This window comes from Carettochelys insculpta, chromosome 1 (assembly GCF_033958435.1).
Source record: "Carettochelys insculpta isolate YL-2023 chromosome 1, ASM3395843v1, whole genome shotgun sequence".
Lineage (NCBI taxonomy): Eukaryota > Metazoa > Chordata > Testudines > Carettochelyidae > Carettochelys > Carettochelys insculpta.
In genome coordinates, this window is record NC_134137.1 from 282,518,067 (window position 1) to 282,539,267 (window position 21,201).

A 21,201-nucleotide genomic window follows, 5' to 3' on the forward strand; every position below is an offset into this window, starting at 1 on the left:
GTCAGACATCCTTCAACCCTCTGACCCTAATAGGGTTGCCCTCCCAGTGAACAAGGTCATTCTGTACCCTCCAGCTGTGTGTGGCATTTCCCTGCTGCCAGCGCCCCTACTGTTACAAGGGCTGAAAAACAGTATTCTGTGCCAGCTAAACGGGCATAAGTTTCATTTACCTACAGAAAACACAACTCCTTAGTAATACAGACAGCTATAGAGAGGACCAGGTCACAGCACCTCAAGCGTGCTTTAACTTCCTTAGTCAGAAAGTATTTTCACCTGTTAGTTACCCCCTTTGTACTGAAGACTACCAGGCATTGTTAGGAGAGTGAGATTTCTTAAATTATTGAGATGCTGGAATTTAGAGAGAGACATCCTGAGGAAGACAGAAGTGTTCCAAGCTCTCATCAATGAAGGCAGGCTGGTGACTCAGACATCACTTCAAGCAGCAGTGGACTTAGCTGACACGTCATCTAAAAATGCTACCACAGGTGTTGTCATGAGGCATGGCTGCATTCTTAAGGGTTCTTCAGAGAGGTCCAGAATACCTATGCGGATTTTCTCAGTACTAAATTCAATCTCTTCAGGGAGAATACTGACAAGTCATGGCACGCTCGGAAGACATTAGGACAACTCTCCATTCCTGTGCATTTATACACCAGCCCTGAAGAAGGAGCACCATAAGCAAACCAACAGGTCCAGCAATCTGCACCCACTTCCTCAGCCTTTAATTGACATCTCTGTTATGAACCCAATGCAAAAGAGCAGAGGGTTCCAAGACTCAGAAGCACCACTTCCTCCAGCCCTGTGACTGCTGCCCAGCCTGACCTACCATCCAATAGTTTCTTGTGATGGGATACCCAGTGCCAATATTGATACCATGCCACACCACGTTGCCCCTGCCACCCAAACTTTTGGTGGCTACCTTACCTACTTCACACACATTTGGAAGGCAGTATCATACAAGTGGATACTACAGAACATTTACTTCAATTACACAGTTGAGTTGATCTCACCTCCCATCACAAATCCCCTACTCCCAAGGAGATCATTCACCAGGGGGTTAATTATCTCCTCCAAAGAGGGGTTGTAAAGCAGATTCACCTCAGCATCCAACTGGGATTTTAGTCCCCATATTTCACAGTTTCCAAGAAGAATGGAGGATAGGGATCAATTTTTGATATTCGCCAACATAAATGCCTTTATTCAGAATCAAAAATTTGTGTTCTTCTTCGAGTGTCCCCGTGGGTGTTCCACAATAGGTGACGGGCTTGCCCGGCGCCGCAGATCGGATCTTCCAAGCAGTTTCTGCCGGACCGCGCATGCGCCGGCGCGCGCCGCTCCCTTGCGCGCTCCTGGCCATGTGCGCAATCCGGTCCCCGCCAGTTCCTCTTAACCGCCGTCGGCTGCAGACGGAATCCGACTAGGCTAAGGCCAAATAGCGTATTCAACGACTTTATCTGTTTTTCTTTAAAAGTTTTTCAGGTACTTAGGCTACTACGAGTTAGCCGGTTGTTATTTTGCAAAAAAAAAAAAAAAAACAAAAAAAAAAAAAACAAAAAAAAACAAACTACGAGCGGGACAGCTTCAGTCCAGTCCCAGTAACAAGCGCCGGAGGCCAGGAGCTACGGCCATCAGCCCTCCTGCTGAGGCAGGCCATCGGACGGGGAAAACAGCACAAAGAAGGTGCTAAGTACCCGCTTAAAAACTCAAAGACTCACCAACAATGTCCTCTTCAGGCTTTAAAAAATGTGAGTCCTGCCGAGACGCGATGCCAGCGTCCGATGGGCACAGTCTATGCATAAGGTGCCTGGGGGAGTCCCATGTGGCACAGAAATGCGCCTTCTGTGCTAAATTAACAACCAGAGCACGGAGAGACAGGGAGATGCGGATTAAAATGCTGCTTCTTGATAAGGCCCTCCAGCCAGACGTGCCGGAGCGGCCACAGCAGGAGGGACCCTCCGGGGCCCTTAAAAGGAAAGCTGCCTCCCTCACTCCATCAGCGCAAAAACGGAGGAAAGTCTCTCCAGCCCGATCCCTGCCGGCAGCAACAGTGAGCGGGACGGGAGGAGCAAGCAGCCCCCAGCCGCAGCAACAGCTGATCGGCGGCGGCACGGAGAGCCACGTGGAAGCGGCTCAGCCTCCGATAATCAGCCAGCCGCCCCGCACCGCAGGCAGGGCGGCGGCTAAACAAGCGTGGGTACCAGCGGCACCGCAGGCAGCGGCACCGACCCCCAGGGAACTGGCGGTGCAGAGCGCGCAGGCATGTAGCCTGCAGGCGCAGAAGGACACCGCACGTGCGGCACCGCCTTCGAGCGTGCCTAGCACGGTGCCGACGGGGCCGGGATCCCCCGCGCGTCAGGGGGCGGAGTTACCTCCTCCAGGGAGGGGGAAGGCTGCATACAAGAGGAGGCATTGCAGCCCCTCTCCGGACAGGGCTGTGGAGCTGCTTTCTCACAGCCCTCCGCTCATGTTGCAGACTCCAACCAGAAGGCAGGGGTCTACCCTAGCCTACCCGGAGCCCCCTTCTCCATTTTTACAACCAGCCTCACCATGGCTGGCACCACCTTCACCCTTCCTGGGGTTCGAACCGCTGGACTATTATGCGAAATCGCTCTCTCCAGTGTCTCGACGATCTCCCTCCCCCAGATGCAGAGGGTACGCACCAAGGGAGTGGTCTAGGTCACCTTTCCAAGAACAGTGCCTATACTGCCATAGTCGCCCCTACCACGCGGGGCATACACACCATCGGCAATCTACTAGGGAAAGATCCCCACAAACTATCTCGTACCCCCGAGGGCAGTTGCGACCGGGGACAGAGACTCAAGCATCTCAGGGGAGACTGGTCATGGAACCCCGAGATTTTCCCTCGCAAACCTCCAGCGAGAGGGTGTACCATCACCAGCAGGAACCGGAAGGGTCCAGAGAGACGTACCCCAGCGGTTCCTCGCTCTCCTCCCCGGACGAGGCTACAGCCCTGGGGGACATCCATCCTACGGACGATCTCAAACAGTTTCAGGAGCTGTTTAAGAGGGTGGCCTTCACGCAAGGCATCCAGACAGCAGAGGTGCAAGAGAAACAGCATAAGCTCCTCAAAAATTTGAGACCTCCGGCCTCCTCCAGAGTAGCAATACCGCTTGATGAAGCGATCTTAGAGTCCGCCACTACGATATGGCAGACCCCTGCAACTATTCCACCTGTCCAAAAGAGAGCGGATAAGAAATACTTCGTGCCGGCGAAGGGCATGGAGTTCCTGTTTAGCCACCCACAGCCAAACTCCCTGGTGGTGGAGTCCTCGCAACAAAGATCAAAAACATCTCAATTTAAAACAGGGGGAACAGACAAAGATGCCAAGAAGCTAGAGCTGTTCGGCAGAAAGGTCTACTCCTCCTCCACTTTAACGTTGCGAATGGCAAATTACGCAGCTCACTTAGCGAACCATAATTTTGACAACTATTCCAGGTTAACCTCCCTCATGGACTCGCTTCCAGAGGACAAAAAGCCGGTCCTCAAGGCCATAGTGCAAGAAGGCTACGCGGCTGCGAGGACGGGAGTTCAGATTGCTTTGGACGTTGCGGACACAGCAGCACGTTCCACAGCAACCGCAGTGGTGATGCGAAGGGAGTCCTGGCTCCAGACCTCGGGTATACCGAGGGATCTGCAGGCGAAGATAGTTGACCTTCCCTTCGACTCGCAGAAGCTGTTTGCTGAATCAACTGACTCGGTCCTTCATTCCAGTAAAGATTCAAGAGCCACACTCAGGACCCTGGGGATTTACACCCCTCCATACACAAAGAAAAGGTACTACCCTCAGCAAAGGCGGTACCAGTACCAGCAACAGCGCCCTCAGTATCACAGGGGTTACGAGCAAGGGCGACATCAACAGCACCAGCAGTACAGAACTCCCAGGCGACGCTCACAACAGAGCCGTGTGTCCTCGGGGCGGGGCCAAAGGCCACAAGTTTGACATACAGATCCAGGGCTGCGCCATCACTACCATCGCACAAGGTCATCCGAAGCGGCTATTCCACCATCGCCTCCGACCATTCTACGACCAGTGGCAAAGGATCACCACAGACAAATGGGTGCTGGAGATCATAGCCACGGGGTACGCCATCCCCTTCCAGTCGCTCCCACCGTCACGACCTCCACCCAAGCCCCACCTCCAGGAGGCCTCCCAGGTAGCGAGGCTCAGGCAGGAGGTGGACCATCTCGTGCTCATAGGGGCGGTGGAAAGAGTGCTGGAGCAACTGCACGGGAAAGGGTTCTACTCCAGGTATTTCCTCACGGAGAAAAAGACAGGAGGCTGGAGGCCCATCTTAGACCTTCGCGGCCTCAACAGGTACCTGCGCAAGCAATGTTTTCGGATGACCACGATCGCCTCCATCCTTACAGCACTGGACGATGGAGACTGGTTCACAGCCCTCGATTTACAAGACGCGTACTTCCACATAACCATCCATCCGGCTCACCGGCGATTCCTCCAGTTCATGGTAGGCAACGAACGCTTCCAATACAAGGTCCTACCGTTTGGCCTCTCCTCGGCCCCCAGAGTCTTCACCAAGACCTTGGCAGTGGTGTCAGCCTACCTGCACAGACAGGGGGTATTTATTTTCCCGTACCTGGACGACTGCCTGCTCAAAGGGGCCTCGAAAGGGGAGGTTCTGCGCATGATACGCGTCACAGCAAACACGTTCTCCTCACTTGGCCTGGTTATCAATCTGGCAAAATCACAAATAGACCCCACACAGAACATAGAGTTCATAGGGACTCACATAAACTCGGTTACAGCGAGAGTATACCTACCAGAGGCTCGCTTTCGAGCCATCGTTTCCCTCGTGCAAGTCATCACCTTCAGCCCTACGGTGCCGGTCTTGACGTGCTTGCAGCTGCTGGGCCACATGGCAGCGGCGACGTTTGTAGTGCAGAACGCCAGGTTACACATGCGCAGCATGCAGCACTGGCTGGCGAGTGTATAGAAACCGGCAGTACACACCGTTCACAGGGTGGTGTCGCCCACAGCCGGGGTGCGCAAATCCCTGCAATGGTGGGTAAACCCCAGGAACTTGCTAACAGGGGTACCCTTCCACCAGCCGCAAATATCGGTTTTTCTCACTACAGATGCCTCCCTCATAGGGTGGAGAGCGCACATGGGCGAAGAGGTGACTCAAGGACTGTGGTCACCCACGGAACAGTCACTACACATCAATGTACTGGAGCTCAGAGCGGTGTTCAACGCCTGCAAACACTTTCGAGACCACATACAAGGCAAAGTCGTCGGGATCAGTACAGACAATACCTCCACCATGTTTTATATAAACAGGCAAGGAGGAGCTCGATCCCGTGCCTTATGCGCGGAAGCAATCCGCTTATGGGACTGGTGCATCGCCCACGATATAATCTTGAAAGCCTCATACTTGCCGGGTGCGCACAACGTGAAGGCAGACCAGCTCAGCAGGCGTTTTGCGCTCACACACGAGTGGCAGATCCGTCCCGACGTGCTACGGCCGATTTTCCACGCATGGGGTTTTCCCCAAATCGATCTGTTTGCCACTCAGCACAACAAGCAGTGCCCACGATTCTGCTCCGGGGCAGGACTGGGATGGGGGTCCCTGGGGGACGCGTTCGCGATCCCGTGGGGGGGCCCCCTGCTTTATGCGTTTCCTCCCACAGTGCTGATCCACAAAGTTTTGCAAAAAGCCAGGAGGGAAAGGGCCCGGATGATCCTGATAGTCCCAACGTGGGATCGCCAACAATGGTTCACCCTACTCCTGCGCATGTCGGACCGTCCACCGATGCCTCTTCCGGTGGCGCCGGATCTGCTCACGCAAGCCCAGGGGTCCATAGTGCATCCGCACCCCCAAAGCCTGCAACTGCAAGCGTGGTTAATCCATGGCTCAGCTCCCTAGAGAGCACATGCACAGTGGGAGTACAGCAAGTCCTAGAAAGTAGCAGGAGGACTTCCACTAGGAAGACTTACAAACAAAAATGGACTCGCTTCACGGCTTGGTGTTCTACCAAACAGCTGGCCCCCCTTTCGGTGCCTATACCTACAATTCTAGAGTACTTACTGGACCTCAAGAGAGGAGGACTCTCGCTATCCTCGTTAAAGGTCCACCTTGCCGCCATCTCGGCGTTCAGACATGAGGAGGAAGGGCACACGGTGTTCGCCCACCCTATGGTTACCAGGTTTCTCAAAGGGTTGGTAAACCTCTACCCCCCTCGGAAACCGATTCCACCTTCGTGGAACTTGGACCTGGTGCTTACCACACTGATGGGACCACCGTTCGAGCCCTTGGCCACGGTTCCCCTCCGCCTCCTTACAATAAAGACGACCTTTCTTCTTGCAATTATGTCAGCTCGTAGGGTGAGCGAGCTCGCGGCAGTCATGGCAACGCCACCCTACACTGTTTTTTCCAAGGAGGCGGTAACCATACGGCTGCATCCAGCCTTTGTTCCCAAAGTTTCTTCCGAGTTTCACATCAACGAACCTATTGTTCTACCCTCGTTTTATCCAAAGCCTCATAACTCCAACGAAGAGGCGCGCCTACACCTCCTGGACGTGAGGAGAGCGCTAGCCTTCTACGTAGACAGGACCAAGTCCTTCCGGAAAACGGATAGACTCCTAGTCTCCCTCGCTCCCAAATCGAAAGGAGAGGATCTCTCCTCGCAGAGAATCTCGAAGCACATTGTATCCTGCATAAAAATGTGCTATGAGCTCAAAAAGACTCCTTTATCGGCCACTCCCAGGGCTCATTCCACCAGGGCGGTGGCGGCATCAACAGCCTTTTTCAAGGGCGTTGCGTTAAAAGACATTTGCAGAGCGGCGACCTGGTCATCCTACGACACCTTCGCCAAACATTACGCCCTTCACAGGGTATTCCAAGAGGATGCCCGTCTCTCTGCAGCGGTCCTCTCAGGGACAAGCTGCACATAATCCGATTACCCACCTCCTATCTTGGGTTACTGCTGGGTAGTCACCTATTGTGGAGCACCCACGGGGACACTCGAAGAAGAAAGAGAAGTTACTCACCGTAGTAACGGTGGTTCTTCGATATGTGTCCCCGTGGGTGCTCCACTACCCGCCCATCCTCCCCGCTTCGGATCTCTGTTAGTGTTTTGCAGGGGCACCCGAGGCGGTTGGTCGAGGAACTGGCGGGGACCGGATCGCGCACATGGCCAGGAGCGCGCAAGGGAGCGGCGCGGTCCGGCGCATGCGCGGTCCGGCAGAAGCTGCTTGGAAGATCCGATCTGCGGCGCCGGGCAAGCCCGTCACCTATTGTGGAGCACCCACGGGGACACATCTCGAAGAACCACCGTTACTACGGTGAGTAACTTCTCTTTCTAATGCTCGGATCAGTAATTTCCTCCATGTTTTTCAACACATGACTTGCAGACCTCAACCATGAACAGTGCTTTCTTTTATGGAGATATTCACCAGTCCCACAGAAGATTTCTTGTGTTCATTTTTAGCGAGAAGGAAATACCAATTCAGAGTGTTTGTATTCAGACTGATGCCGGCATTTAGGCCTTCATGAAAGTCTGTCACATTCAGCCACCCAGATGAGACATGATGTCTATGCTATCTTCTTGCACATATATAACTGGCTGCAGATGGGCATATTAAGCCAGAAGGTCCAGTTGGCGATCTTATTCTTACTCCACTTTCTGATATTGTTGGTTTGTGTAAACAAGCACTTTGATTCCCACAAGTACTATAGATTTTATAGGAGCAACTGTGGACACGTACTCAGAAAAAGCCAGCCCACCCAATAGACAGATTTCGGCTATGAAGATAACCTGATAAACCAAGAAAGCCTCAGACCTTGCATCACAATCACTGTCTACCTTTCCCTTCTAAGCCACATGGCTGTGTGCACGCACATACACTCATTTGGCAGACTCCCCATTCGTTGTCTGAAGGCCTGACTTCAGTCCGTTCACCAGACAAGGACAACTTGAATAGTAGGGTAATAATCCCATTGAAAATCAGATCCTCTTTCACTGGTGGCCAAAACTTGGCAATGAGTGAGCATGAGTGCACTTTCTTCCATCTCCCCTTGATGCGTCCCTCATAGGATGGCAAGGCTGGAGAGTTCCTCTGCAAAAGACACAGTGCCTGTTAGAGGTCAGAATGCACGCGAGTCTGCTTCAGGTTAGAGTAGTTCACCTTACCTGAAACAAATACCGCTCTCTCACATGATCCTGCCATATCCAGGTAATGTTTGATGACATGACAACTATCTCTTATAAACAAAGGTAAACAGAGACTCTGAACTTACAGCAGTATGCATGAAGAACACCAATACGCTGTTGGCAACATACACGCCAGGTATACTCTGGTAGACAGTCTGAGCAAGCTCTGCCATAGACTGTAGATGGGAAATATGCAATTATTGCATGATCAAAATGTTGGTAATTGAAGGAACTGGAGAGGCATTGGTCTATGTCTCATTTATGCCCCCAGTTCGGAGCATGAGGAGAGCAACTACATGATAGTGAACCAGTGGATGCTATTTGCTACAATTTTCCAATCTCAAGCATAGTGTGCATGCATACTCACGTGTAGAATATAGATGAAAAACACGTATCTCAAAGAACATCCTGTTACAGGTTTGTTTTTGTGTTTTCATTAATAAAAAGCACAAAGATATAACAGAAAATTTCAAAAGAAACTAATTTTTCATTAAAATTTTCAAAAGGAAAAATAGGCCAGTTTTTTGTCAGTAGTTTTTCAAAAAAAATAATAAAATAATAATAATTAGAGCTGCTCAGATTTTTTTAAGGCAGTGGAAGATGACAAAAGGCCTGCAAAGTACATCAGTAATGATCCAGGCTCATTTTAGTGGCAACTGGTTCCTGAATCCTCAGCCAGCTCAGTCTCATGTCATAATGGAATAACCAAAATGACTTAGTGATAAAATACTGCTTAAGAACTTTCAAGCAGGAGAATGTTCTAGGATAGGATAGGATTGTTTTCTCTGACCCTCATTTCCATATCTGTAAAAGGGGATAATTAATTTTTACCAGCTATGTCAGGTATAATGCAAACTTTGTCACGAGGGTGTTTTTTGTAGTAAAATATTCTTGCAATACTCTTAGCAAACAGCTAATATCACAGAAATCCATTAGTCTAAGACTTAAAATACCAATTGATTCACCATTATTTTAATTTTATAGGCTGGCAATCATGGTTTATTTGGAAACAGCACAGCACAATCGAGGGGCATGCACACTCCAGTGCAGCCACTGAACCCTTCTCCCAATATCCGGGCACAAGTGCCTCCCCAGTTTCTTTCCCCACAGGTAAGCATTTTAACTTTTCTGATATCTAACAAGATATAAGGCTTACAGCATTTACACATAAATGTTTTAAGAGTTTTCACATGCCAGCTTTGTGGGGAACAAATGGAGCAGTCAGTTTAAGCACACAGGCCCCGAGTTCCATACTAGCTCTTTGCAAGGTGTGTCTTTATTTTAATTATTTTATTTATTTTACATTTTATAAAGTTGGTAGCTAGAGAACTGCACGCATGTCATAGTTTTTGTAGGCTGAACTCATCACATGAACAAAGCACTCCTTTCATCCCTCCTCCAACCAACCCAAGTTTCTTATTTGCCACCATCTCATGTTTCTGTTTCAGGACTGCTTCTAGGTGTCCCCACTCTCTCCCCGTCCTCCCCTCCTTAGGAGGTTTTATTCCACCCCAACCCTCCCGCCCCCATTCTCCTTTATACCATACCAAGGTTACCCAGTCTTCCTCCTGCCTGGTGTTCCATGCATGCACCTGTCTTTCTCTTCCCCCTATGTCAAGGCTCTGGGCATTTCCCTGTTCCCCACTTTCCCTCTTCTCCAATACCAGGTTCCCCTATTCATCACTCAACCCAGATGGGTACAGGCCTCATTCCTGATATACCACTCACCATCTTCCTAATTGATAGACAAGTCATTGAGGGTATCAGCATGCTACAGTCTAGTGCGAAGATGAGCAGAAACAAGATTGGGGTATAATGTTGGGGGTTATTGAGTGCTGATGAATCAGTTTTGAATTGCATAGGTGCTTAAAACTGTGGTGGTGCTAGTATACTGGAAGGAGATTAATTTGGTCCTCCCACCATACCCATACCCTTTTTATTTTTCCACTAAATCAGTAAGGTTCTGACCATTGGCATTTTGAAGCTGTTGAGATGTGGTGTTCAAAAGTTCTTATTCTTTTTTGAGTGATTGCTCATGTGCAATGTGTGCATACGGCTGTTAGAAGAGTTTCTCTAGTGATACCCATCTGGTCAGTTTTGGAGCCTTCTGGAGTGGTGTCTCGGGGGGGCGGGGGGTGTGGTGAGCCTGATGCCCGTTCGATTCCTTATTTCCCATGGTGACAGTCATTGGAACTTCTGACCTCTTGCTTTGCAAGTTGTTAGTTCCTAGTGCTGACAGTTGCTTGTTGTCCTATACATAAGATGGACTCGTCCACTAGCTCCAATCTCACTCCCTGGTACCACAGAAGACGATGACCAACTGGGGCCATTCTCTCTCCAAGAGTTCTAGCAAGGCTCAGGAGTGTGCCTGCATCACACCAGCCCTATTCAGGCCAGGCTTCTTGGCCCCTGCACCAATGACTCCAGCACCCTGAACAGGGCCATCGAGTTCGATATCTCTGAACTCTCTGTAACTAATGATCGTGTAGGAGAACTTGGATTTTCCCTCCACACCAGATCCTTTTACGCCGCTCCAAACCTTATCAACTTCATGGCATTGGCTCTGTTCTAGTCGCAGCTGCCCCTCACCTGTCATACTGCTGGCACTGCCCACTTCAGCACCATCACCTGGATCTTCAGCCTCAGCCCCTGCAATAATGCCACCAGTGATATTTTTGGCACCTGTGCCTGGAGCTCCACTTTTAGCACACCATATACATCCTCCTGCGGCTCCGACACCAGGGGCGTCTTTGGTGCAGTTGGCAACAAAGGAAACTGTCTGGCATGAACCAGCATAGACTCTTGCCTCCCTGCCAATCACCAGCACCGGTTGGCTCCACTGCTCCCTGGTCACCATCAGAGTATAGGTTCAACTCCAAAGCTGAGTCCTTTGTGTTCAGGAGTTCTCAGTACCAGTACCACTCCCACTCCCTGTATTGTTCTCAGCACTGTTCCCAGCATTGGTATCCTGATGCACCAGCACAGTGCTAGCCTCCTCAATATCAGGTGCCTATTCGATGGCCTTTCTGGACTCCATGGGTGTACCACCAGAACCAAGGGCAAGGAGATCCTTCTAGGGCTACTTCCATGGCACCTTTGAGCAGAGTGCTGCTGTCTGCCTCCTCAGCGTGCCCAACCCTCCTCCTATACTGGAAGCACCTGTGGGACAAAGTGGGCAAGCAACTTTAGTGCTCCCTCCTCAGACAAAGCTCCCTGACCAGCCACTGGAGGTGGATGTCTTGGGAGACCCTATGAAACAGGAAGACCTTATTTCCCCTCTGGTATCATCTTTGTCTCCAGAAGAAGCGGTGGTGAGCACCTCCATGTGCCCTCTGTTTATGGACTGTAGGGCCCATTAAAATGTACTTCAGCCCTGTCCCCCATAACTTCAGCCGCCGGCTGAGGAGGTTGTGGAAGCATCTAACCTAATAGTAGATGTTCTCTCATCCGAGGATTTGGCAAGGATTGCCCTGCCGCTCATTAAATCTGTTCAAACCACCACCAAGGTGGTGTTGCACCCACAGAAAAGGGGGTTGAACAGCACTACTTTGTGCCCCAGTGAGACCGTGAGCTCCTCTGCGCATACCCTCAGTTGGAGGCACCAATGGTGATGTGGTGAATCACCAGGGGCACCAAGGATAACCAATATCTAACCCTAAAAATAAGGAGGCAGGATGCTGGAGGTTTTGGGGCATAGTCTGTTCAACCGAGGGCCTCCAGCTGTGGGTCTTGAACCAGCAGGGGCTTCTCAGTCACTATGCCCCTTCAGTCCATGGAGCATGCACTCCAAGTTCCAGGATCTCCTCCCCTTGGATGCCAGGCGGGAGTTTATGCCAGTTCACGTGCTTATTTGTAAATCCATTCATCATAGGGGTGTGTGTGCGCATGTCTGTGCATGCTTGCCACGTGTACCACTATCAGAAGATTTTCCCTCAGCAGTACCCCTAGGTGTCAGCTCCAGCACCCTGGGGCGTGGTACTCATATACTGTGCTATGTAGGGTGCTGCCGGGCTTCCTCCTCCCTCTTTTCCTCCTTGCTGACAGTGAAGGTGCTTAGACTTGTTCACTCTAGCCTTGGTGGAGGCTGGCGTGTTCATTTTAATGTTCATTTTCCCTTTTTCAGTTGTAACAGTGTTCCCTCCTGTTATTAATGGTTGTATTTAGTCTCCATAAGGGACTTAGTCCAGGGATGGGGCATGGCCTGCTCCCTTGGCTTTAGAATGTGCTAGGTGCCACAGGTCTATGCCAGTCAGTGACCTGCGTGCTGATTGTCTTAGTTGTCTCAGAGAAGTGCACATCTCTGAGAAGTGTTGTATCTATAGATTATTTCATCCACACACGATAAAAAGACAGGGTCATCTGGTTAAAGGCTCTGCTCTTTCAGTCTGCCTTCACTCCCCAAGACCAGCATTCGGACTAGTATTTGGTGCTGAGTGTCTCGATGCAGAGCATTCTCCCTGGCGCCATCAAGCCAGCACCAGGCATCTTCACTGGCGCCAGCCAAAAAGAAAAAGTGGGTGAAGAAAAGCCCCATGTAAGGAGCAGATACGGTGAGCAGGGGAGCATGAGGAAGACCACATGCCTGACAAGGCACCAATGCAAATGGAACAGGGCAGCCCTCCTCATTCCTCACTGTCCACCCTGATCATCCAGGCCCCCTACACCCAGAGTCATCTAGCAGCATCCACTCTAACAACATTACATCCTATGCTGCCCAGCCAGTACCACAGATGGCTTTGCCTCCTGCTACATGGCCCCAGGCACCTCAGTCTGCTCAGTGATGCCCATGGATTCCCTAGCACTTCCCAGGACAGCCCCAGCCTACCACTCTGTGACCAGACCTTTGGAAGTACACAGTGTGCCCCTAGCCAGCCTCCCGCTGGTGCTGTAGTCTGTTGGATGGCTACCTTTCTAGTTGGGTGGGGGAGACAGGTGATCAGCCCCCAGCCACAGAGGAAGATCAGCCCAAACCTCCTCATCCTTGTCCCCAGAAGAGGCCTTTGTGGCACCCCCTCCAGTGGTCCCACAGGAAGATATTTGGGCCCCCAAGGACTTTCTGAAAACGGAGGTTTCCAGAATTCCTTCTAATTTTTTTCATCCATGACAGAACAAATGTTATGTTCATTGAGACGTGTGGATGTGCAGCACCAATAGAAACATACTGCCACCTGTGGGCACTCTGCTAATCATCTGAGTGGCACCTGAATTTCTTCTGAGTGGCTGCCCAAGCACTCAGCTTATCGAGAACATTGGTGGTTGCAAACCTAGACCTCCCAAGCTGAACATATTGAAGAAGCTGCAGACACCTTGTTCAGGATACTGGATCAGAGTGGCTCTGCTTCTGTGTGACAGAGCTGCCAAAATCGCAACAGCTCTGTGGCAAATTCCTTCTTTGCTCTCCCTGATTTAAAAAATAATGGAGCATAAATATTTTGTCCCTGCAAAGGGCCATGAGTATTTGTATACTCACCTAGAACCCAGTTCCCTGGTGGTGTAAGGAGTGAACCACCAAAAGAGACAGAGCCAACCTGCCTCCACCCCTAAGGATAAAAACTCAAAACACGTAGATCTGTCTGGTCCTAATCTTTATTCCTCTGCAAGTTTTTCAACTCTGGGTGATGGACCATCAGGCCCTCATTTCCCATTATGATTGAAATATGTGGCAAATAATGTCCAAATTCGACTCCGTGTTGCTGGAAGCCATTCTGGGTACCTGCCAGTGAGGGGGCCTCAGTGCTGAAGGCAGTACTACAGGCAGCTTCTGAAGAGGGGGATTCTACAACATGACCTGTGGCATCCACTCTTTCCATACTTGGGTGGCATAGTTATTCCCATCAGGATTGTCTCTTGATGCTCAGCAGTCCTTCCAGGATGCTAATTGGTGAGGCTGCAGGACAGAAGGAAGCAAAATTGCAAAGGCTTAAAGACTCCCAAACCAACTTGAAGGCATTGGGATTGTATGTCCCTGCGCTGGAAAGGAAGAATTTAAATCTCACATTTCCTAGTCAGATCGTCCTGCCTCCCATCTGTCAGACTGTTCCAGCAAGAAGGAATTGAGTGTATATCAGGTCAGCAGGGGAACGTACACACAGCCATAGGGGTGCCACTCCAGGAGGCTTCACAGCTAACCCAACGGGTACTGCTAGGGAAAAATTTTCCAATACTGCTGGATGTGGGTGCACGCACACATACATTGGAACAGATATGAGCAAGACAACTCAAAGAACAACAGTTACGAAGGGTAATTAAGTTTTTTACATCCACACTGAGCAATGACACTTGTTAAAGTGTAGGGCCTTCTTAAGCTTATCCACTTAAATGTGAACTATGAGACCAAACTAACATTTTTTTACCACAGTATGAAATGTTTCTCTCCACTCCAATCATGGATGCTTTCCAGCCTCTTGAGTGTGTGGCTCAGTGTAAACTTAGCAGTTTACTAACTCAGTGTTCTATGGACTCCAGTGCCCTTTGAATACTGTGTGCAGGGAAATAACTTCTTCATACTAAGCACATGATTCCTTGTTGATTAACACATGTGCAGAAGTTTCAGGTTCAATACAGTCTTTAACACAGACCTTCCTTCTGGGTGTGTAATGTTGCATATTATCACTTTAACTTCTGACATGAACGGAATATATAATTCAGGTAACTACATCATAAAGTTACATCAGTATTGGTGCTCCATTTCAGGTGTGCACGTGCTTCCCAAGCTCTGGGTGGTAGACTTTCTGTTAGCAGTGTCTGTTCAGCCCACACGTCCTGTGCCACCTCATACTGGATACTGAGGCTATTAAAGTGTCCACGGGCCCCCAGTTCCTTCTCAATCACCTGGGCCTGAGACAGAACCCTAGCATGTCTGCCTTGAGCATGTTTCAGCTTTTCTAATATTTCTATAATGGTTAAGATAATATAGTTATAGTTAAGTAGTTGTTTTATGGAACCTGGAATTCCTTCAGGGAGACTTATTTTTCCAGGTTTCAGACATTGCCTCTCCTGCTGATGGCCACTCCGTGTGCCCTTTGACTGGGAAGGTCCCACATCTCCCACAAGTGTGAGTTCTGCCTAGCCCTTAAGTCTAGAGTAATAAAAATTAGGGAGATTAAACACAGGCTGCTAAAGATGAAACATTTTCTTCAGTCATGTCAGGAAGTCTCCCCCATTACATCTGTCTCATCCCCCTTTCTGCCTTGGTGCAAGCTTCCCTTAAGGAAGACTTCTAAAAAGAGGAGTGAGGACTCTGTCACCTTAGTAAGACAGCTATGAAGACCACCTTCAGTGCCAGTGGAGCCATAAAGTCCTGGAGCATAAGGGAGAGGTACAGTTCAGATAGGACCGTGGTGCTTTCTACCACATTGAAGAACAAGCATAGACACTTGAAACTGGCATTGTTGAGGTCAGCCCAACCATTGGTGCCCCATGATGCAGCACCTTCGGCACCAAGCAAGCAGTGGTCCCCAGACACATTGGTCTCTACTTTGGTGTGTCTGCTGTTAGCAAATGCTGTCTGCTTTGGTAATCTTGTTGCAGCTGCCACATTGATACTGGATCCTCTCTTCAGTGCCACAGGAATTCAGATATACTTAAGACCTCTTGATAACTGATGAACTTCATCATACTGAATGTTTGTAGGTACCAAGACTCTGTTCTCGGGACACTGGGACTGCAGAATTTTCTTCCCCTTTTTCGGCAGATGCTCATCCTTTGGATTAGATGGAGGAAGATGAAACTTTTGAGTAGGAGAATGTTCAAGGACATAGTATTTGTTTAACTGGAGACTCACTTTCCGTATCTGTAAAACAGGATAATCAATTTTAATCAAAACAAAAAAGCAGTCAAGTAGCACTTTAAAGACTACCAAAATAGTTTATTAGGTGAGCTTTCATGGGACAGACCCACTTCTTCAGACCATAGCCAGACTGGTCTGAAGACCAGTCACCTAATAAACTATTTTTCTAGTCTTTAAAGTGCTACTTGACTGCTTTTTGTTTTGATAGTGTATAGACTAGCACAGCTCCCTCTCTGTTACTATTCAATTTTAATCAACTGTGTAAAATGTATGGAGATCCTTGGATGAAAAATATGATGTAAATGTGGAGTAAGAGTCTGTATTTCAAAAACAGTTGTTCACAAAGAGACTTACACGGGAAGTAAAGCTGATATTCTCCAATATACCTGTTCAGGAACCCTTTCTCTGAAAAGGCATAGGGAAGATCACATGCTATATGGGCCCTCCAGTGGCCATCCTGAGACTGCTGGGCTGCTTATTGATAGGAATTTGCCAGGCCACTGGTACTGACTCATTGGGAGGCCAGAGTTCTTCCTCGAGTGTCCCCGTGGGTGCTCCACGATAGGTGTCGGGCTCGCCCCGGCGCCGCAGGTCGGATCTTTTCAGCAGTTTCTGCCGGACTGCGCATGCGCTGGCGCGTGCCGCTCCCCTGCACACTCCTGGCTGTGTGCGCTATCCGGTCCCCGCCAGTTCCTCTTTAACCGCCATGGGCTGCAGACGGAATCCACTCAGGCTACGGCCAGAGTTAGCGTATTTAATGTTTTTAAAGTGTTTAGAGCTTCTTTTTCAGTCTTTAGCTTAAGTTAGCTTGTTGTTATTTTCCAAAAAAAAAAAAAGGAGAGAGAGTAAAAAGCAAAGTTTTACAGTCTTAGTAGCGAGTGGAGCAGCGGAGGCCCGGGGACGTAAGGCCATTAGGCCTCCTGCCGTGGCATGCTGAGTCCAAGAGGGGAACAGGCACAGAGAAGGCGCTAAGTACCCTATTAACAACTCAGACTCACCACAATGTCCTCTTCAGGATTCAAAAAGTGTGAGTCATGCCGCAAAGCGATGCTGGCCTCCGATGGGCACAGAAATGCTCCTTGTGTGCAAAGCTCACAGCCAGAGCAAGGAAGGACAGAGAGATGCGGCTGAAAATGCTGCTCTTTGACAAGGCCTTCCAGCCAGACGTGCTGGAGCGGCCTCAGCAGGAGGGACCCGCAGGGGCCCATAAAAGGAAAGCTGCTTCCCTAACCCCATCAGCGCAAAAACGGAGGAAGCTTTCACCAACCCAATCCCTGCTGGCAGCCACAGCAAGCGGGACGGGTGGAGCGCATAGCCCCCAGCCGCAGTCACAGCTGAGCGGCGGCAGCGCGGAGACGCACGTGGCAGAGGCTGAGCCTCCAATAATCAAACAGCCGCCCCGCACCATGGGCAGGGCGGCAGCCAGGCAAGTGCCGGAACCGGCGGCACCGCAGCTAGCGGCACCGACCCCCGGGGAACCGGTGGTGCAGAGCTCGCAGGCACGCAGCCTGCAGGCACGGGGGGAGACCACCCGCACGGCACCGCAGCGGAGCATGCCAAGCGCGGCGTAGACAGCGGGGCCGAGATCCCCGACACAGAAAGGGGCGGAGCCAGCCCCACAGGGGAGGAGAAAGGCAGCACAGAAAACCCGGCACCGCAGCCCTTCTCCAGACAGGGCTGCAGGGCTACTCGCTCTAAGCCCTCCACTTATGCTGCGGACTCCAATGAGGCGGCAGGGGTCACCTCCAGTATACCCTGAGCCCCCATCCCCGTTCCTACAGCCAGCATCACCATGGCTCGGACCACCATCGCCCTTCCTGGGCTTTGAACCCCTGGAGTACTGCCACAAATCAGTCTCTCCATTATCTCAATCACCCAGACGATCTTGCTCCCCCAGACGCAGGGGGTATGCGCCTCCAGAGTGGTCCAGGTCTCCATCTCCGGAACAGTGCCCATGTTGCCATGGTCACCCCTATCACACAGGGCATAGACACCATAGGCATACTCCCAGGGACAGATCCCCCCAGACGTTTCAGTATCCCCGAGGGCAATCGCGGATGGGGACGGAAACGCAGATATCTCAGGGGGAGTTGATTCTGGAACCCTGAGATTTTTCCTCGCAAGTATCTAGCGAGAGGATGTATCACCGTCAACAGGACCCAGAGGGGTCCAGAGAGGCTTACCCTAGCGGTTCCTCGCTATCGTCCCCTGACGAGGCCACGGCCCCAGGGGACATCCATCCTCCGGACGATCTCAAACAGTTCCAAGAGCTGTTTAAAAGGGTGGCCTTCACGCAAGGCATCCAAACAGCAGAGGTGCAGGAGAAACACCATAAGCTCCTTAAAAACCTGAGACCTCCGGCCTCTTCCAAAATAGCTATTCCGCTGATGAAGCAATCATGGAGTCCACCACCACAATATGGCAGACCCCTGCGTCCACTCCGCCTATAAACAAGAGAGCGGATAAGAAGTACTTCGTCCCGACGAAGGGCATGGAGTTCCTGTTCAGCCACCTGCAACCAAATTCTCTGGTGGTGGAATCGTCTCAACAGAGGTCAAAAACTTCTCAGTACAAGACAGGGGGAACGGACAAGATACCAAGAAACTAGAGTTGTTCGGCAGAAAGGTCTACTCCTCCTCTACCCTACTGTTGAGAGTGGCGAATTACGCAGCGCATCTAGCGAACCATAATTTCGACAACTACTCCAGGCTGACTTCCCTCATGGACTCGCTTCCAGAGGACACGAAGCCGGTGCTCAAGGCCATCGTGCAGGAAAGCTACGCAGCCTTGAGGACAGGAGTTCAGATCGCCCTAGTCGTAGCGGATACAGCAGCACGCTCAACAGCTACGGCAGTGGTCATGAGCAGGGAGTCCTGGCTCCAGACATTGGGTATCCCGAGGGATCTGTAGGCGAAGATCGTTGATCTCCCCTTTGACATGCAGAAGCTGTTTGCAGCATCAACCACAGGGGCTACAAGCAAGGGCGACATCAACAGCACCAACAGTACAGAACTCCCAGGTGACGTTCTCAACAGAGCTGTACGTCCTCGGGGCAGGGCCAAAGGCCACAAGTTTGACACACAGATCGAGGGCTGCACTATCACTACCATCGCGCAATGTCATCCGAAGCTACTGTTCCGCCATCGCCTCCGACCATTCTACGACCAGTGGCAAAAGATCACCACAGACAAATGGGTACTGGAGATCATAGCCACGGGTTACGCGATTCCCTTCCAGTAGCTCCCACCTCCACCCAGACCCCACCTAAAGGACGCCTCCCACGAAGCGAGACTCAAGCAGGAGGTAGGCCATCTTATGCTTATAGGGGCAGTGGAAAGAGTGCCGGAGCAACTCCGAGGGAAAGGGTTCTACTCAAGATACTTCCTCACAGAGAAAAAGACAGGAGGCTGGAGGCCCAGCCTAGATCTTCGAGGCCTCAACCAGTACTTGCGCAAGCAACGCTTTCGGATGATCACAGTACCTTCTATACTTACGGCACTGGACGATGGAGATTGGTTCGCAGCCCTCAACTTACAAGACGCGTATTTCCACATAACTATTCACCCGGCTCACAGGCGTTTTCTCTGGGCTATGGTAGGCAAAGAACATTTTCAGTACAAGGTTCTGTCGTTCGGCCTCTCCTTGGCCCCCAGAGTCTTCACCAAGACCTTGACAGTGGTGTCAGCCTACCTGCACAGACAGGGGGTGTTTATATTCCCATATCTGGGAAGAAAAAAAAAAAAAAAGACTGTCTACTGAAAGGGGACTCGAAGGAGGAGGTACTTCGCATGATGTGCGTCACAGCAGACACGTTCTCTTCGCTGGGCCTGGTCATCAATCTGGCAAAATCAAAGATAGACCCCACACAGGACATAGAATTCATAGGGGCAAGTATAAATTCCATCACAGCAAGGGTTTATCTACCAGATGCCCGCTTTCGCGCCATTGGTTCCCTCGTGCAAGTCACCACCCTCAGCCCTACGGTGCCGGTTCTGACGTGCTTACAGCTGCTGGGCCACGTGGCAGCAGCAACGTTTGTGATACAGAACGCCTGATTGCATAGGCGCAGCATGCAGCACTGACTGGCGAGTGTCTACAAACCGGCAGCACATACCATTCACAGGGTGGTGTCACCCACGACAGAGGTGCGCAGATCCCTGCAATGGTGGGTGAACCCCAAGAACATGCTAGCGGGGTGCTCTTTCACCAACCACAAATATCTGTTTTTCTCACTACTGACGCCTCCCACATAGGGTGGGGAGCACACATGGGCGAAAAGGTGACGCAAAGACTGTGGTCCTCCACGGAACAGTCACTGCACATAAATATACTGGAGCTCAGAGCAGTGTTCAACGCCTGCAAACACTTTCGAGACCATATACAAGGCAAGTAGTCGGGATCAGTACAGACAATACCTCCACCATGTTTTATATAAATCGGCAAGGAGGAGCTCGGTCCCGTGCCTTATGTGCGGAAGCAGTCCAATTGTGGAACTGGTGCATCGCCAACAATATAACCTTGAAAGCCTCGTATTTACCAGGCACTCACAATGTGAAGGCAGACCAGCTGAGCAGGCGCTTCGCACTCACACACGAGTGGCAGATCCGTTCCGATCTGCTACGACCGATTTTTCATGCATGGGGTTTTCCCCAGATAGACCTGTTTGCCACTCAACACATCAAGAAGTGCCCACAATACTGCTCCAGGGCAGGACTGGGACGGGGGTCCCTGGGGGACGCATTCGCGATCTCGTGGAGGGGCCCCCTGCTCTACACCTTTACTCCTACAGTGCTTATCCACAAAGTCTTGCAGAAAGCCAGGAGAGAGAGAGCCCGAATGATCCTAGTAGTCCCAATGTGGGATCGACAGCAATGGTTCCCCTTACTCCTGCGCATGTCGGACCGTCCACCGATGCCCCTCCCGGTGGCGCCGGATCTGCTCACGCAAGCCCAGGGGTCCATAGTGGATCCACACCCCCGAGGCCTGCGACTGCAAGCATGGTTAATCCATGGCTCAGCTCCCTAGAGAGCACGTGTACGGAGGGAGTGCAACAAGTCCTAGAAAGTAGCAGGAGGACTTCCAACAGGAAGCCCTATAAGCAAAAATGGACTCGATTCACTGCATGGTGTTCTACCAAGCAATTAGCCCCCCTTGCTGCGTCTATACCTGTAATACTAGAGTATTTACTGGACCTCAAGAGAGGTGGACTCTCCCTGTCCTCG

General features: G+C 50.9%; 1 protein-coding gene across 1 annotated transcript in view; it reads left to right on the top strand.

Annotated features, from left to right (window-relative positions):
• Nucleotides 1-21,201, top strand: part of TNRC6B (trinucleotide repeat containing adaptor 6B) — a 262,680-nt gene that overhangs the window by 199,180 nt on the left and 42,299 nt on the right. Inside the window, 1 exon segment of the mRNA XM_075009512.1 lies at nucleotides 9,175-9,300. Within this exon segment, the coding sequence (XP_074865613.1) occupies nucleotides 9,175-9,300 (126 nt within the window).